Raw genomic sequence first — 16,867 nt, 5'->3', positions numbered from 1 at the left:
GGAGCCAGTTACAAGAATCTCTTGGAGTTGCTCCTCCTCTTTACCGCTGCAGCCTACTACTTTACCTGCTTCTCACTCTGACCCAGACATCAATGGTGGAGCAATAGATGCCACTGACAGCTTGCTCACTGGCTTTCTGCCTGTCAAGCAAGCAGTGTTCAGAAAGAGGATGAGAAGCAATAGCAGCTGGTGATAATGGCAGGGAGAAGGAAGACTCACTGAGGGATGGAGCCGCTTGAGGGTGCTTTGCTCAAGGGCCTTCAGAAACCAGGAGCCAGCACTGCTGCAGGTGGTGATTGGAGTGGGTAATTGGAATCACACTTTTGCTTAGAGCCATCTGTCATCACAATCTGATATCTGTGTGGGGTTCACTGAGCTCTTCCCTCCCTGGGTAAATTCACATCAGTTTATCTGTTTATATTAGTGCTGTCACCTGATCAAAGAAATCTTAGTTGATTAAACATATGAGTTTTGAATGTGCATAAATTTGCATGAGAATAAAACAAGCATTCTAAGGGGGGGGACACAGTCTTTGTTTAGGTAATTTGTGCAGCTGCAGACACGATCTCAGAAACTTTTTCCACCAATGAGAGAAAGAGAAAGTGGAATGCGTCATCTAAGATGGTACCTGATATTAGCTTTTTGGGAGGTAACTACTTTTATTTAAAATTATCAACAGGTTTAAAGATCTGCTGCCTGATTTAATGAAAGGTGTTGTTTTTGTCAATTAAAAAGTTTAAAATTGATTGACCTTATCAAATAATCAACAGAACAATACTATGCTACTTGTTATAATTTAAATGTGTAAACCAACTTTCAAACCCCTTAAAGCTTCTCCTGGCTGGGCCATGCTACCTGCCACCCCCACCCCCAACTCACTGTCCCACTGCAATGTCAATTGCTCAGGTCCTTGTTCCTCCTTGGTTTGAAAATTGCTATTATCCATTGCTGCCTCTCGAATATTTGCACACCATGGTGTAGAATCCAGGTCTTTCGCATCATAGTTATGACGTTTGGCCTATATTCACTACTAGGCAAACTGTGTCAGTAGGGTAAGGCGTTGTGGGTTTTTCTTTTTCTTTTTTTAAAGCACACAACGGTTCCTTTAGTGTGATGACTGAGCCAGCAGTCAGTTAAATGCAAAAGAGCATCACAGTAGCAGGTCACTCAGTTGTCATTTAAATTCTAAATAATAATAATAATAATGTTTCTTACCCACCTCTCCATTTTGATCGAGGCGGGGAACAACAGCAAGTATAAAATACATAAAATACTGATTAAAAACATAGTATACATTTTTAAAACTTCCTAATATATTTGCAATTTTAATTTTGTTGGGAAAAGAGCTGTTCTCCAGGCTGTGCTGCTAGATTTAATCACAGGGCTGTTATTATGAATAGAGGAACGTCAATCAGGCTGCTGTAGAAGGAGAAATGAGAAACAGGACCCACACTGTAGGCTCTGCTGAGAGGCCTATTCCATTTGGTTCCTCCATTCCTCATCCATTATCTAGCATTGTATTGGTGCCTGAGTTTGCTTGTTTTTGTCGACCTTCTGCGTTGTGGGCAGTTTCCAACTGTATCATTCCTTTAGCACAAATGACATTTTGCTAGCAGAAACCTAAACTATGTGCAAGAGCAGAATCCAATTGAAGTTACATTTGTACATTGTCTTGGACTACAAGTCCCAGTCTACTCCTTGACCCACTCTGGGCAAGAGGGTCCTGGCCCCAGGCCCTGCCGAGACACTGAAATTTCTTATTTATTTCAAAAATTGGCAATAGTAGCCATTGTCTGGAGAACAGAGCATAAAAAGAGCCTGCTGGATCAGGCCAAATGTTGAACAGGTCAGGCCTTCTGCTTCCACAGTGGCCAACCAGATGCCGCCCTCTATGTTAAGGGTGGACAACTTGTGTCCCCCTAAATATTTTTTTTGGGCCTACAACTCCCATGATTCCCCACCACTGGCTATGCAGGCTAGGGCTGATGGGAGTCGTAGGCCAAAATATTTGGCAGACCGCAAGTTGCCCACCCCTGCTCTACATATACTGCTACTTCTACAAGCTCTAGGCCCTCATGCCTCCCTTTCCTTTTCCTAGGATTTGAGCAGCTCAGCCTGCTCAAATCTGAGAGTATTAGGAACCGACCAGAGCATCCCACCTACTACGCGGGCCATCTGTGACACTAGGGCAGCAGCTCAGAGACCTCAGCACTACAACCAAGGACCTTGCAGTGATGAGTGTGAAGTACTAGAAATGTGATGGCTTTTGTACTGATTCTGAGACTAATTTTTGAAAAGTTTTGCAGCCCCGCATCTTCTTTGTGAGGAATAGAAATCAAATGAACAAATAAATACATGTGTTGATTTTTTTTCATCTCTGACAAGTAGAATTTAATATTATTTTGTTCCCTCCTTCCACCCCATATTCCTGTTTCTTTCCCTTCCACTAGAAAGAGCCCGGGATTATCTGCACAAGACGGGAAGGTTTATTGTCATTGGTGGAATTGTCTCACCTGTACATGACTCCTATGGGAAACAGGTGAGTGTATCCTTTCGTTCTTTGCCTTTGACTAATAAAATCCCTTCAGAATGAATGCTATATTGCTGGTTGAATAAGCACAATGGGTGTTGCTGAGAGTCTTTACATTTGCCACCTTCTTTCTTAGAACTACAATGAGACAGGCAGAAATTCACAGCTGTAACTTTCCCGACAGAGGAGAGAAGCTGTACCTGCTGAATATCTGCATGTTTCACAGAAATAAAATGTGGCATCCTTGCTAAGAACAGATCAGTGTCTGAAGGAGTAGAGCGAGCCTCATCACAGCTGACGCTTGCACCTTGTAGTGAAACTGACAGAAGGTGGTGATTTTATGGCTCAGATAATCCCGTCAATTGCTCTAATGGGAGGGGGGGAATACATTTATTTTATGATTTAAAATCATCACTTGAAACACAATCCTGTATATTAGTTTATTAGGACAATTCTGCTGCTGAATTTACCTGCTTAGTCATTTAACCATTCGAGGTGGCCCAAGACATTTTGCTGTCTGAGGCGAAGCACAAGATGGTGCCTCTCCCCTCTTCCATGAACCATTGCTGACTGGACTGACAGTTGAATCTCCACCATAGCTGAGCCAGCAGGCTAACTTAGGGAGTGCAAGACAGGCTGCGTGATACACCGAAATATCTCCTCCACCACCACCACTCCTTGTCCACCTGAGACAGTTGCCTCACTCTGCCTAGTGGCAGGGCCTGCCCTGATAAACATCCTGCCATTGCTGAGAAGGAAGTGGGCCCTGTAGCTTAGGAAACGTTTATAAGGAGTGGCTGTAGCAGAGCGAGGGAGTTCACGCTTTAAACGCATAAGGTTCCGAATTCAGTCCCCAGCATCTCCATTTAAATCAGGGGTGGGAAACGTATGCCCCCATGACATTGATGGACTTCAACTTCCATCATTCCTTACCATTGGCTATGCTGGCCAGAGCTGATGGGAGCTGCAGTCCAGCAGTATCTGGAGGGACACCCATTCCCAATCCCCTATTAGAAATGATCTCCAGGAGCAGGGCTGTGGGGTCTCAGAGAGCAGAGGCTGGTCACAGTGCAGTACTGGGCCATTGGCTTGACTCAGTATACAGCAGCTTCATATTTTCTTATCAATCTTTGTGTGTTCTGTTTCGCCTTAGTTAGTAGCTACCACTGGAAGATCCAGAGCTGTTCAGGAGGAACTCTGCATGCGTGGTAGGCGAGACTGAGGATTGGTGAACAGTTGAGATTACCGAGGGAGTTTGAACCCAGGTCTCCCAGGCCCAAGTCTAGTGAACCACAAGTTAATAGACTGGATTTAACATTAGGGAAGTCTAGAGGTAAGGAATGTATTTTCATCACTCTGGCTGACGAATAACTATCTTACAGGGTTTGGTCTCCAGCCGACATCGTCTGACAATGTGCCAGCTGGCTGTTCAGTCCTCCGATTGGATAAGGTATAGTAGCGCATCAATAAAGCATGTTCTCTGCAGTGGCTAAGAGAATCGTTCTCTCCATGTAGCACTTGTCAAAAAACCCGCAGGAATGTGTGCTCTCACAATCCAGAATCCATGGCTTGCTGACTCGGCACTAGATTTTCTCCTTTTGGGAGTGCAAACACATACATGGACTAAGGTAGCCAGATGCAAAAGAGGTCAAGGCTCCTATGTAGGAAATTTAACAAATGACTCTTCTCATGCAAGCTACAGCTGCTGAACTCCCCTTTTGCCCATAACTATGAACCATGCAGGAGCCTTGTCCTCTTTTGCATCTGGCCGTCCTCATACAGACAGAGACTTCAGATAGTTCAAATAAAGAGTGGTCAGCTTTATTCAGAGGACTAGCTGATATGCGTAGTGTTGCTCAGGTCCGCGAATACTGTTTATAACATAAAGCAATTTTCAATATCTCCTGCTGAAGAAATTTTGTTTATGGAAGGTACTGAAGAAATAATAGCAATTTGTACTGGTCATGACTATGAGTCATAGTTTGGTGGCAAGAGAAGACTCATGGGAGTTCCACCCAAGGCATGCTGGGAGTCATAGCCATAAGCCTCATTTTTTTATTATTAAATTCTTTAAAAATACTTAAAATCCAAAATTTAATGTTTTTAGATTTTTCTGGTACATTGTACAGCCAGACCTATCAGCGTGCCAAATTTCAAGTTTCTACTTGGGCCCCCTAAGAAAAATGTCTGTGAGGTAATCATCTTAAAGCAGCAGGCCGGTGCTAGGCCTGTGAGTTAACCTTGAAACATTAAATTCATTTCTTTTTTTCCCTCTCTCACCTCATGAAAACCCTGCAAGGTAGGCCAGTCCTAGGCCTGTGAGGTAACTTTAAAACAAATTAAATTAGTTTCTTCCCCCACGTCTCTCTTTTTGAGGGAGCTGGCTGACTGACTCATGGGTAGCTTGGTCTTTGCCATCGGTGATGGGCCCAGAGCTGCAACCTTCTTCCCTTCTGCTCCAGCCGGCCCCAGGCACTCTCCTTTCAGGCCCAGGATGGCAAGCTACTTCCAGATAAAGGCCACCAAAGCCTGATAAGTCTTCCCTCACACCCAAGGCATGCTGGGAGTTGTAGTCACAAGCCTAGCTCCCCGAATAACATGTTAATCTTTGAACACATCTGAGGTGTGGTAGGAGAGCGGGCCTTCGTAGTTGTAGCACCCTGCTTAAGGATTTCTTTTTCCCAGGCAGTGGCGGTGCCAGGGTGGTGGTGGAGGGGGGCAATCCCCCCACCCCCCAGTTGCTGGACTCTTGTCTGTGTTGTGACATACCCTGGATAAATTGGTGGGTTTTTTTAAAAGAAACTTTAAAAAGCCTGCTCTGTATTGGTTTTGGGAACATACTATGCTGCAATTATGTAACCCAAACTCACTCTGTCTTCCAATCATTAACTCTTATTTGCTTGCTGCTTCAGTTTGCCTGTGTGCTGCAGGTGCTTTGCCACCTTGACCAGATACAAAAGAGTGAAAAGGATCATATTAACATACATAGGCTATGAAATAGAAAAGAGGGCCGCTTGGGAGGCTAAAACTGTGCCTGGGCATGCCCCTGCGTTATCTGATGCTATCCACTGCCACTTTTGAGAATTGGTCAGGAAGGCAGGCAGATGATACATCTTTTTTGCCCTCTGACTGTCCTGGAGATGTGGGGTGATAAGAGAGGTCTGTTTTAAAAAATAAAAAATGAAGAAGCCCGTAGTTGAAGTGAGAACTGAGGATCCAGCTAAGCTGGAGCCCTGGAAGATTTTAGGGTGCCTGTTGCAGTGTAAGTTGTGAATCCTTATGTTTAACCTGTATATTTGAAAATAAAAAACAATATTAACAAAATGGCAGCAAGCCTCCACTGACTTCATTCTAAAAGGAAAGTGAACCCGGGTAAGTGCTGCAGCCCCGTCCCCCCCCAGGAACGCTCACTGCTTGGAAAATTAGAGTGCATGTAACAGCATTACTCACTGTTAATCAAAAATCTAGTCCTGAACTGCATAACTGTTTGTGACCCACCAATTGTCACTCATCAACACACGATCATTTTCAGCCACAGTGGACTTGCATTCCACATCCAACCCCTGCTCGTAGGTTATTGCGTCATATGAACCCGGTGAGGGTGGGTTGTTGGTGTGGTTAACAAACCACACAGAATCCAAGCACTGTTTTAGGGCTGTGGGTGGTTTGTTAACCATACCAACAACCCAACCCTTGCTGGGTTCAGACAACACAACAACCTGCGAGCAGGTGTTGGGTTATGGAACCGGTACATGCAGGTGTCCAGCAAATGTTGCAAACCATGGTGCTTTATTTAAGCCACGGTGGCTGAAAATGATTGCGCAAACCAGATCACTGTATGGCCTGCTAATGGCTTGATCACATTACCTACTTTTTATTTTTGCAGTAGCTGGTAGTTAGCAAAACTAGGACATCTATTAGTTTTCCACTGGTGACCCACCATACGTTACTAATGAGCAGCATTTTGCATGGCTAGTTGCCCATTTCTCAACCCTGATCCAACTGCTTTATTATGGACTAATGAAAATGGCCCTGTTATCACTGCCTGGAATGAGCTAACCTTGGATAAACTCTTTCCCACTTCCTACCTCCACAATTATCTTGAGATACCCTGTTTTGCATGAATGAGCCCTTAGCAATATTATTAGTGAGAGTGTTGTAATTAGCAACCTCACATCTCTGAAAACCTCAGGTGGAGGGTATAAGAAAAGAGAGCTTGGCTGCTAAGAAAATGTTTAAGAAACAACCCAATTTAGCAACTCATTAACTTTTCAATTAAGATCTTGCGCTGCTCACTCAGCCTATGAGATTTTTATGCTTTCCTTTTCCTCAAGCTGAATGACGTCAGAAAACCTGGGGATTTTGGCACACTTTCACAGTGCGCTCCCCCATCCTGTGAGAGATGGGCCCTGGACTGCCAGAGTTCCTGGAAATGAATGAGAAGATATCCTGGGTTTCTGGAAATGCATAGATGGGCAGGAATTAAAATAAGTTTTTGTAGGGCCTAACTGGAGAATAAGTTTCCCACTCCCTCCTGGCTGCCTTAAACACAACAACAAATGGGAGAGAAAATCAGGGATCTCCGAGCACCTTATCTTGTTTGATCTGTATAAAACAAAGAAACCCTCAAACTTTTGAGTTTTTCTCATGGCCTCTAAAGGAAGTGTAGTTGCTAGGAATGTTAATTCTCCGGAAGGAGTGCTGTTTAGCTAAAATCAAGCCAACTGTAAGCCACATCATACAAGAATAAGTGAGCTAGCCACACAACTTTTCAGTAGCCAAAGGTATTTAATAGGTGTGCGGAGTATACAAGCATGTGCATGCGCAGATACGCACACAGGAAGACCATAATCTTAAAGTTGGGGTGAGTAATTAATAGGGGTGCATATCCAGAAATAGTTTTTTTAAAAAATAGCAACCTCATGCATGCTTTTTCATCACTTGCAGTATCACTTGCACTTCCTCTCCTCCTGTTTTTTTTTCTTCTAATATGCAAATCTACACACACTGGCTCCCAAAAATGCCTCCTCACTTCGATTTAAGAGTCCTGGAGATCTTGGGAATGGTTTATATAAGTACATATATCAGCTTAAGGCAGCCTTCCCCAGCCTGGTGCCCTCCAAATATTTTGGACTTCAAATTCCATTAGCCCTGGCCAACATGGCCAATGGTCAGGAATCCTGGGAGTTATAGTCCAAAACACCAGTTGGGGAAGGCTATCTTAAGGGTTAACCAGACCTTGTAATCAAGAACAGGAATCCAGGCCACACAAGGGAAAAGATGTGTTGTCAAATAAAATTGAGTTACAACTACAAGTACCTCACCTATGAGATCCCACCACAATAAATCTGCCCACAAGGCTCTAGTTCAATAAATATGCCCATGAGGCTCCAGCTGCAAAGGGTAATTGTACAGTAAATCATTCAACATCATCAGGGGTAGGTAATTTGGGGCCCTTCAGATGTTTTGGATTTCAACTCCCATAAACCCTTACCATTGCCCATGGTGGTCAGGGCTTAAGAGAGTTTTAGTTCAAAACATCTGGAGGGCACCAGGTTGCCTGCCCCTTCTGTACACTCTTGACACTTTCAGTAAAGGGAGAAAGGCTGCATTAATAGAAGTATAGCTTCCAAATCACGTGAGGTACTGGTTCCTCTCTATTCGGCCCTGGTTAGGCCTCATCTAGAGTATTGCGTCTAGTTCTGGGCTCCACAATTCAAGAAGGACGCAGACAAGCTGGAGTGTGTTCAGAGGAGGGCAACCAGGTTGATCAGGGGTCTGGAAACAAAGCCCTATGAAGAGAGACTGAAAGAAATGGGCATGTTTAGCCTGGAGAAGAGAAGATTGAGGGGAGACATCATAGTACTCTTCAAATACTTAAAAGGTTGTCACACAGAGGAGGGCCAGGATCTCTTCTCGATCCTCCCAGAGTGCAGGACACGGAATAATGGGCTCAAGTTAGCCAGATTCCAGCTGGACATCAGGAAAAACTTCCTGACTGTTAGAGCAGTACGACAATGGAATCAGTTACCTAGGGAGGTTGTGGGCTCTCCCACACTAGAGGCCTCCAAGAGGCAGCTGGACAACCATCTGTCAGGGATGCTTTAGGGTGGATTCCTGCATTGAGCAGGGGGTTGGACTCGATGGCCTTGTAGGCCCCTTCCAACTCTGCTATTCTATGATTCTATGAAGGCCAGTCCCACTGACCTTCAGCTGGAAAGGAATTCCCATCAATTCTCTGCATCTCTCTCCAGAAAAGCTGCTTCAGAAAGTTGAGAGACACTCAGTAGCATGGGAGGTAGTACTGGGAGAATTGGAGGAAATCACATCCCCCCCTTTCCTCCAGCAGGAACCTCTGCTGGATCTCAGTGGCTTCTGAAAGGGCAAGTTTGGAGTTCTTCTGGAAGGGCACGTTTGGTGCCAACCCAATATATTTGACTCATCAGATCAACAGTGTTTATCTCCTTGCAAGCCCTGGTGTGCTCACAGAGGCTTTTTGTTACACCGCGTCCACATAAAACTTTCACTAAGCCAGTGGTTCCCATACTCTTTCTCACGGTTCATTTGAAAAACGGCTAATAAACGTTTTGGTTCTACAAATGAAAACACATACATAATTAATAGTTTATGAACTATAGTCCTGCCTTTCTAATTGTTCTGCTTAGGCTGGGTATGACTCAGCATTAAAGCAACAAAAGGGCAATCTAAAGGCAGATCAATAAACCGACAAAGGCACAGTTTTACCAGGCAAGAGAGAGGTCGGAAATGCAGCCAAGGTCCAAACATGGGAGAGTAGTCAAGCAGAAACACAATCCAAAAGCAGAATCAAGCAGGAGACCAGAGGTCCAGTTACACAGCACAGGGGTTCGGTTACACAGCAAAAATCAAGGGAGCAAAACACTGGCACTGAAGATAAGACATTGTTCCAACAATGGCTAGGCTGAAACTGAAGGCTTATATAGCCAGAGCTTTCAGAGCCTCACCCAAGGCTCAGCTGCAGGCCATTACAGGCCCCCTAGCAAAAGTCCTAATTTTGAGGAGGTCCTTGCACACAAAGAGGCCAATAATTATTATTAATAATAATTTATTTCTTATATTTTTATTTCTTCTCTCTCTGGATCATGGTGGGGAACAACATGAAATCCAAAAATACTATAAAATGCATAAAACTGATTAAAAACATTTAAAACTGATACAATATTAAAATAACAATCGGACGTCTTAAAATTCATCTGGGTTGGCCTGCTGGAAGAGATCAGTCTTTATGGCTTTCTTAAATTCGGAAAGACTATTAAGTTGATGAATCTCTCCCAGCAGGCCATTTAACTGTCTGGGAGAAGCAGAAGAGAAGGTCCTCTGGGTAACAGTTGTCAGCCTAGTTTTGGCTGACTGCAGTAAATTCTTCCCAGAAGACCTGAGTGTGCGGGGCGAATTGTGGGAAGGCGATCCCGCAGGTAACCTGGACCCAAACCATGTAGGGCTTTAAAGGTAATAATCAACACTTTATATGTCACCCAGAAACTAATTGGCAGCCAATGGACTGATTTTAAAGTTGGTGTAATATTGTCACCCCTAAGTGTGCCAGTCACCAACCTGGCTGCCATATTTTGAGCTAGTTGACATTTCCGAACTAGGTACAAAGATAGCCCTACATACAGCGCATTGCAGATGTCAAGCCTTGAAGTTAGCAGCGCGTGCACTACCGTCTTTAGGTCTTCTAACTCTAGGAAGGGGCGCAGCTGGCTTATCAGCCAAAACTGATAATAGGCACTCCTGGCCATCGCATCTATCTGGGCTGTCATTTGGAGCGACAGCTCTAGAAGCACCCCCAAGCTGCAAACGCAGTTTTTCAGGGGGAGTGTAAACCTATTCAGAACTGGTTGACACACCTCCAAACCCAGGTTAGGGCCCTTGACAGTAAGCACCTCCTTCTTGTCTGGATTCAGCTTCAGTTTGTTTTTCCTCATCCAGCCCATTACCGCCTCCAAGCATTCATTCAGAGGAGACACACTATCCTTAGCTGATGCTGTTGTCGAAGACATAGAGAAATATATTTGGGTGTCATTAGCATACTGATAGCACCCCACCCCATGCCTCCAGATGATGTCTCCCAGCAGTTTCATGTAGATGTTAAACAGCATTAGGGATAGGATGGAGCCTTGTGGTATGCCATACAGTAGGGTGACCATATGAAAAGGAGGACAGGGCTCCTGTATCTTTAACAGTTGTATTGAAAATTCCTGCAGGTGTCATTTGTATATATGGAGAACCTGGTGAAATTTCCTCTTCATCACAACAGTTAAAGCTACAGGTGCCCTGCCCTCTTTTAAATCTGGTCACTCTAGTATAGCTCCTGCTTTTTAACTGTTGTGATGAAGAAGGGATTTCACCAGGTTCTCCAGATATACAAATGACACCTGAAATTCCCTTTTCTATGCAGCTGTTAAAGATACAGGAGCTCTGTCCTCCTTTTCATATGGTCACCCTACCATACAGCAGCTCCTTCTTTGAGGAACAACTATCCCCAAGCATCACCATTTGGAACCTACCTGAGAGGTAGGACCGGAAGCACTGGAGCGCAGTGCCCCCAATTCCCAATCACCTCAGGAGTTCCAGAAGGATACTGTGGTCAATGGTATCAAAAGCTGCTGAGAGACCCGAAAGTACTAGCAGGGACACACTCCCCCTGTCAATACTGAAGCGTAGATCATCCACTAAGGCAACTTATGTAAGTGGACTTCCCTGCTCCCTTCTTCTCACAGCACACCTCCCCACAGCCCCCTGAAAATGCTACACAGAGGGTCAGGTGACCCTGCTGAAGGTGGTAAGGTGCAATGTGGGAGGGAAGGGTTTTCCCCAAAGGTCAGGCTGAAGGACCTTACATGAGCAGAGCCTTGTAGAAAGTGCCTTCCTTTCATGGAATGTCCTTTTCTCTCACAGAAAGCATATATTGGACCCAACCCCTGGTATTGTCAGAGAGAAAGAAAGGATTCCCTCTCTTCACATAGTTCAGTTCTATAAACTTTAGTATAAACTTTTGCCTCCCCAACTTTGCCCCCTTTGGTACCTGTACAGGTACATCCCCCAAAGTAGCCTGGTAGAGAGCCCTGTCGCCGCAGCGGTCATCCCCTCCCCAGGCTCCTCTTTTGTTTCTGAATTCATTTGCCCCTTACTGGAGGGGTAGGGCAGGTATCTGGTCCACGGGCTTCCAGTTGCTGACCCCCTATTTTAGAACGTGTGCCTCATTATTTCATTCCCTTCATTAACTCATTCCTTTCACACCCTTTGTGCCTCATTATTTCATTCCATGCTTCATATCTGGTGACAATCTGGCCAAGGTTGACAGATACAGCTGTTGTCAAGTAGCTTGTTAGCATAATGGTTCTGTGCAGAGTTCTTTGACATTCCAACTTCCTGTCAATTTTGCTCATCCACTTCTTTCTCTTTCTGGAAAGAAAGATAGCAGCAGGAGACATTTTTCTTCACACCACTTTCACGCCATTTTCTTCACCCCATGCCTAGCATGGTGATCGGCAGAGCTGCAATTACAGGCCCCAAGACATCTTCGCTCATTCATCTTTGTCACTGCAGTTAGTTGAATGAACTGTTGAGGAAAAGATTATATTTAATTAACGGTCTAAATTGCTGTTAATCCAGCAGTCATTTTTGCTACAGTTTAAAATAAAAAATAAAAAAATCTGTATATAGAGCATTTTCAATATTTTTCAAATAATTGCTATTTTGTCATGAATGTAAACACATAGTTGGTGTTGCATCTTTTAATTTTTAAGGTCTTAGCCATTTCTAGTCCTTGTTCTGACAAAGAGAGATAAAAGAAGGGCAGATCTAGATAAATAGATGTAGTAAATGTAAAGAAAATATTTGATTAAAAGTGAAAAGCGAATCCCATATTATAGGCTGGAGCTAAACATAATTTCAAATCTAACAAATATAGTTTATAACATTAATAAAAAAAGCAAGGTATCTACCAGCAGCAACCACTGTGTTTATAAAAATGCCAGGGAGAGCAATGCAACAGCAAATTAGTTCATAAAAGCTGTCCACTTACACACATCTCTGAAAGGTAGGACAGATTAGCATAATATTTATATGTCCTAATTTATATGTATAGATGCAAATTTAGAAATTATTACTATAAGTTAAATGGCTTCTGCTCAGTTTACTGTTGATGGGCATGATCAAGCCCCCTTTGCTCTCTACTAATGGTTCCTTGGGCTGTATCCGATGTTAGTTCTGCTTAGGATAAACCCATTGAATTTGGGTGTGTGTGTGTTAAGCTAGACTTTGGATGCAAACTCTTTAAATTGGCCTTTAAGTATTTATTTATTTATTTATTTAATTTATATACCGCCCCATAGCCGAAGCTCTCCGGGCGGTTTACAAAAGTTAAAGGCCTTGGGCTGGATGACCTTTCAAATGTAGGACTGACCTCTGACAGCCCTACAAATAGAGGACTGTTCTCTAGGACACATGGACACCTTAAGCTAGTTTAAAGAAATTGGCCTTACAAAGTGTCCAAAGTCTGTAATCATGGACACTCCCTTGGGAGTACCCACCACTTAACACGGCAGAACTTTGCTTATGAGTACATGTCCTCAACTGGGAAGTGCAATCTCATCCCTGTTTTGACTGTTCATTCCAGAGACTTAGCGTTATTGTAGAAAAGACCCTCTCCGTCTAACCTCCTTAGCTAATAGTATCCTGATCAGGACCATCCTGCCAATTTTAATATAATCTGCATAGTAGCTATATCAAAGAAACATGAGCTCTAGGAGATACTGGAACTGGATTGTCTACTACACACAAAAGGGCAACTGGACTTGGTTGTTTTAAGAACTAAAGTGGATCTTGTGTGATAATTTGAACCTTTTTTAGTAGGAAGTGTAGCTATACAAACCTATTGTTATTGTAACACCAACCTAAGAACTTAGATATGTTTTCGTTTTCCAGTTGTAGGTCTGATTATGATGTTCCTCTCATAGGAAATGTTTTCTTAATACACATAATCTTTTTTATGGCATTGAAACCATGATGGTCTGACCATCTTACACAGTCTTACTATTTGGCCTAAGGTGTCGACCCAGCTAGTGGGTCACACAACTCATTTCTGGGTCATGATTGTGGTGTCTCTCTCTCCACACTCTCCTTCTCTTTGCTTTTGTGCTGAGTCACTTCCTGGTTATTGTGGTTGTTTCCTCAGTCTGCATCTTTCTTCTGTATGAATATGTCAGCCTTCCTCACCTGGTGCCTTGGATGTCTTTAAGGAGGTTGGATAAATTCCTGGAGGAGAAGGCTTTCAACGGCTACTAGTCCTGATGGCTATGTGCTATCTCCATTATCAGAGGCAGTAAGCCTAAATACACCAGTTGCTGGGGAACATGGGTGGGAGGGTGCTGTTGCACCGTGTCCTGCTTGTGGATCCCCGGTTGATGGCTGGTTGGCCGCTGTGTGAACAGAGTGCTTGACTAGATGGACCCTTGGTCTGATCCAGCATGGCTGTTCTTATGGGTTGGGCTACAACTCCCATCATCCCCAACCAATAAGGCCATCCCCTAGTGGCTGGGGATAGTGGGGGTTGTAGTCCAACACATCTAGAGGGCACCAAGTTGGGGAAGACTGTGCTCAGTTATTCCTTCTGTCTGCTTTCTTGGGTCATGATTTTGACTTCTAGTTCTGCTTATACTATTGATACAATTATCTTGGCTAAGGTGGGTCACAGAGTCTTTTGGGGAGAGAAAGAGGAGGAACACAGAAGAAAGGATAAAGATGAAATGGGGGAGGAGGAAGAGAGTGAGAAGTTTAGTGAGAAAGAGAGATTGAAAAGGTTAGTATTGACAGACAAGACTAAAATCCTTTTTTCCCAGGTTGGGATTCAGCATGGGGCCTTCTCAGTGGTGTCATGGAGCCAGGGTTCACAGGGATGCACTGCCAGCACTTTTTGATTGGCAGGGTTGCTGATGTCATGTGCCACCCCCTTCCCTATTCCCTCTGAGCTTAGCTGCAATCCTCACAGTAGCTGGGGGGATATGATTTTTCTCTGGCAAGAATATATTGCTCCCTGTTGTACTGTAAAGTATTTTGGGGCAGCTTGGTCTTGAATGGGCAATTAAAATCCATTAGTTTTATCTCCACCACTGCTCCTGATGGGGACAAAACTGCTAGAACCGGTCTGTTGGTAGGGTTCCAATAATGGACTGAATGTTTGAATTCTCCTTGTGGTCATGGCTATGGGGGCTGTCATGCTGAGTGCCTGCATTCCTAAATTTGCCACTAGTCCTCTTTGTTCTGGAAGGGCTGAAGATTATATATATAGAGAGAGAGATACAAGTGAAAGTAGAAGAATTGGTTTTGGCTTTACCAGGATGGTAAAGCCACAACTAAAGGCATAGGTTCCTGATAAGGCTTGGAAGTCAGAAGAATCTTGGTTGTAGGTGAATAAGATGTCTCTCACATCCTCTGATTAATCACTTAAAGTGGCAATGGCAGCCAAAAATTATGATTTAAGAATCAGCAATAAATCTGGAGTAAGTTGGACAGTAAAGTCAACATTAAAGTTGATTTGATACTCTTCGCCGACCCGTCTAGTGATACAATTTCAAAATGGTACTACTGAGGGTGTACCAGAGTAACCACTTTGTGGACCCCCTACATGAATGGTCAAGCAATCTGGAGATACCTGAGTCTAAATGAATGTCGACCTGATCCGTATTCTGGATGGAAAACCATATGAGAGCCCCATGGTCAGCTATACAGATAATAAATAAATATTTACAATAGGTCAAGCATTGTATACATTTTTAAAAAAATGATAATAGTAATTTTTGATGGCCAATTCAGCCTGTTTATTTCTTCCTCACCATAGGGTGGACCCCTGGGAATGTTATCAGGATACTTGGCAGACCACCTGCAGTGTACTGGAACATCACCGGGATCTGATGAAAGTGAGTGGATCGCTTGGAGTGATGGTGGAGGTTGGGTCTGCAGGGACAGGGAAGTTAAGACATGTATTTCCTTGCTTCAAAATCTGGATTTTTATAAAGGTTTAGATTAATCCTGATCAGGGATTTTGTTTGATATAGTTAAAAGATTTTCATTATTACATTTAATGGCAGGTGCTGCTGCAAGCAGTATGCATGCCTAGGCTATAGGTATTCTACTCCACAAAGTGTTGCATTGGTCAAAGAGTTGAGCAACTAGAGAAACATAGCTTGCTTGCCTTCCTTCCTTCCTTTCTTTTAAAAGCAAGTTTCTAATCAAGCTTGAAAGCATGTGGGCAATGTTTGGTAAAATCTTAGTATATTCAGCCCTGTCCAAAAGATCTCAGAAATTAATTATACCTTGGAGCAGGAAAATAGGGGGGACTGGATTTTAGATCTGAAGTAAGGTTGAGAAATTGGTTGTGGAAAAGCAAAAGAGAGAGAGAGCTCCATCACACTGGGGGTTAACATGCTCCCTACCTTCGTTTCTCTGCCCATGTTTTGCTTCCTCAAGTTACTTCCTCTTTCAAAAGAGGAAGTACAGAATGAGCACGAGGCCCATTGAGTCACAGAACCATAGAATCATAGAATAGCAGAGTTGGAAGGGGCCTACAAGACCATCGAGTCCAACCCCCTGCTCAATGCAGGAATCCGCCCTAAAGCATCCCTGGCAGATGGTTGTCCAGCTGCCTCTTGAATGCCTCTAGTGTGGGAGAGCCCACAACCTCCCTAGGTAACTGATTCCATTGTCGTACTGCTCTAACAGTCAGGAAGTTTTTCCTGATGTCCAGCTGGAATCTGGCTTCGTTTAACTTGAGCCCGTTATTCTGTGTCCTGCACTCTGGGAGGATTGAGAAGAGATCCTGGCCCTCCTCTGTGTGACAACCTTTTAAGTATTTGAAGAGTGCTATGATGTCTCCCCTCAATCTTCTCTTCTCCAGGCTAAACATGCCCAGTTCTTTCAGTCTCTCTTCATAGGGCTTTGTTTCCAGACCCCTGATCATCCTGGTTGTTGATCATCCGCTGATCATCCGCTGTTGGCACTGCTTCTCCTGTGCACAGCAATTCCGAGTTCAAAAAAACCACGAACTTAATAAGGGCTTTTTTTCTCGCGCAAGGAAGGCCAGAAGGGGCGGAAGGCGTGCGGGAGGCAGACAACGTCATGTGAGGGACCTGAACAAACTCTGTGAGTGCCCAGGAACGAGCATGCAATAAAAGGCTTGTCAGATGGAGCTAAGAGACAGAGAGAGAGAAGAGGAGGACTTTCCACTATGGAAAGCAAGGGGTCCTCTTCTGCTGCTGAACTTCCACCCACTTAGCTCTTGCTAATTGAGCAGCT

The 16,867-nt window shown here is 43.9% G+C and overlaps 1 protein-coding gene across 1 annotated transcript in view; it reads left to right on the top strand.

Annotated features, from left to right (window-relative positions):
- The window catches only part of NMNAT2 (nicotinamide nucleotide adenylyltransferase 2), an 86,673-nt gene that overhangs the window by 49,426 nt on the left and 20,380 nt on the right, over positions 1–16,867 (top strand). The window contains exons 2-4 of the mRNA XM_063134639.1: positions 2,451–2,539; positions 3,913–3,980; positions 15,414–15,492. Of these exons, the coding sequence (XP_062990709.1) occupies positions 2,451–2,539; positions 3,913–3,980; positions 15,414–15,492 (236 nt within the window). The remainder of the gene's footprint in view (positions 1–2,450; positions 2,540–3,912; positions 3,981–15,413; positions 15,493–16,867) is intronic.

The sequence above is a fragment of the Elgaria multicarinata genome, chromosome 1, assembly GCF_023053635.1.
Source record: "Elgaria multicarinata webbii isolate HBS135686 ecotype San Diego chromosome 1, rElgMul1.1.pri, whole genome shotgun sequence".
Lineage (NCBI taxonomy): Eukaryota > Metazoa > Chordata > Lepidosauria > Squamata > Anguidae > Elgaria > Elgaria multicarinata.
Note: the sequence above shows the minus strand (reverse complement) of the source record. Positions and strands in the feature narration are given on the sequence as shown.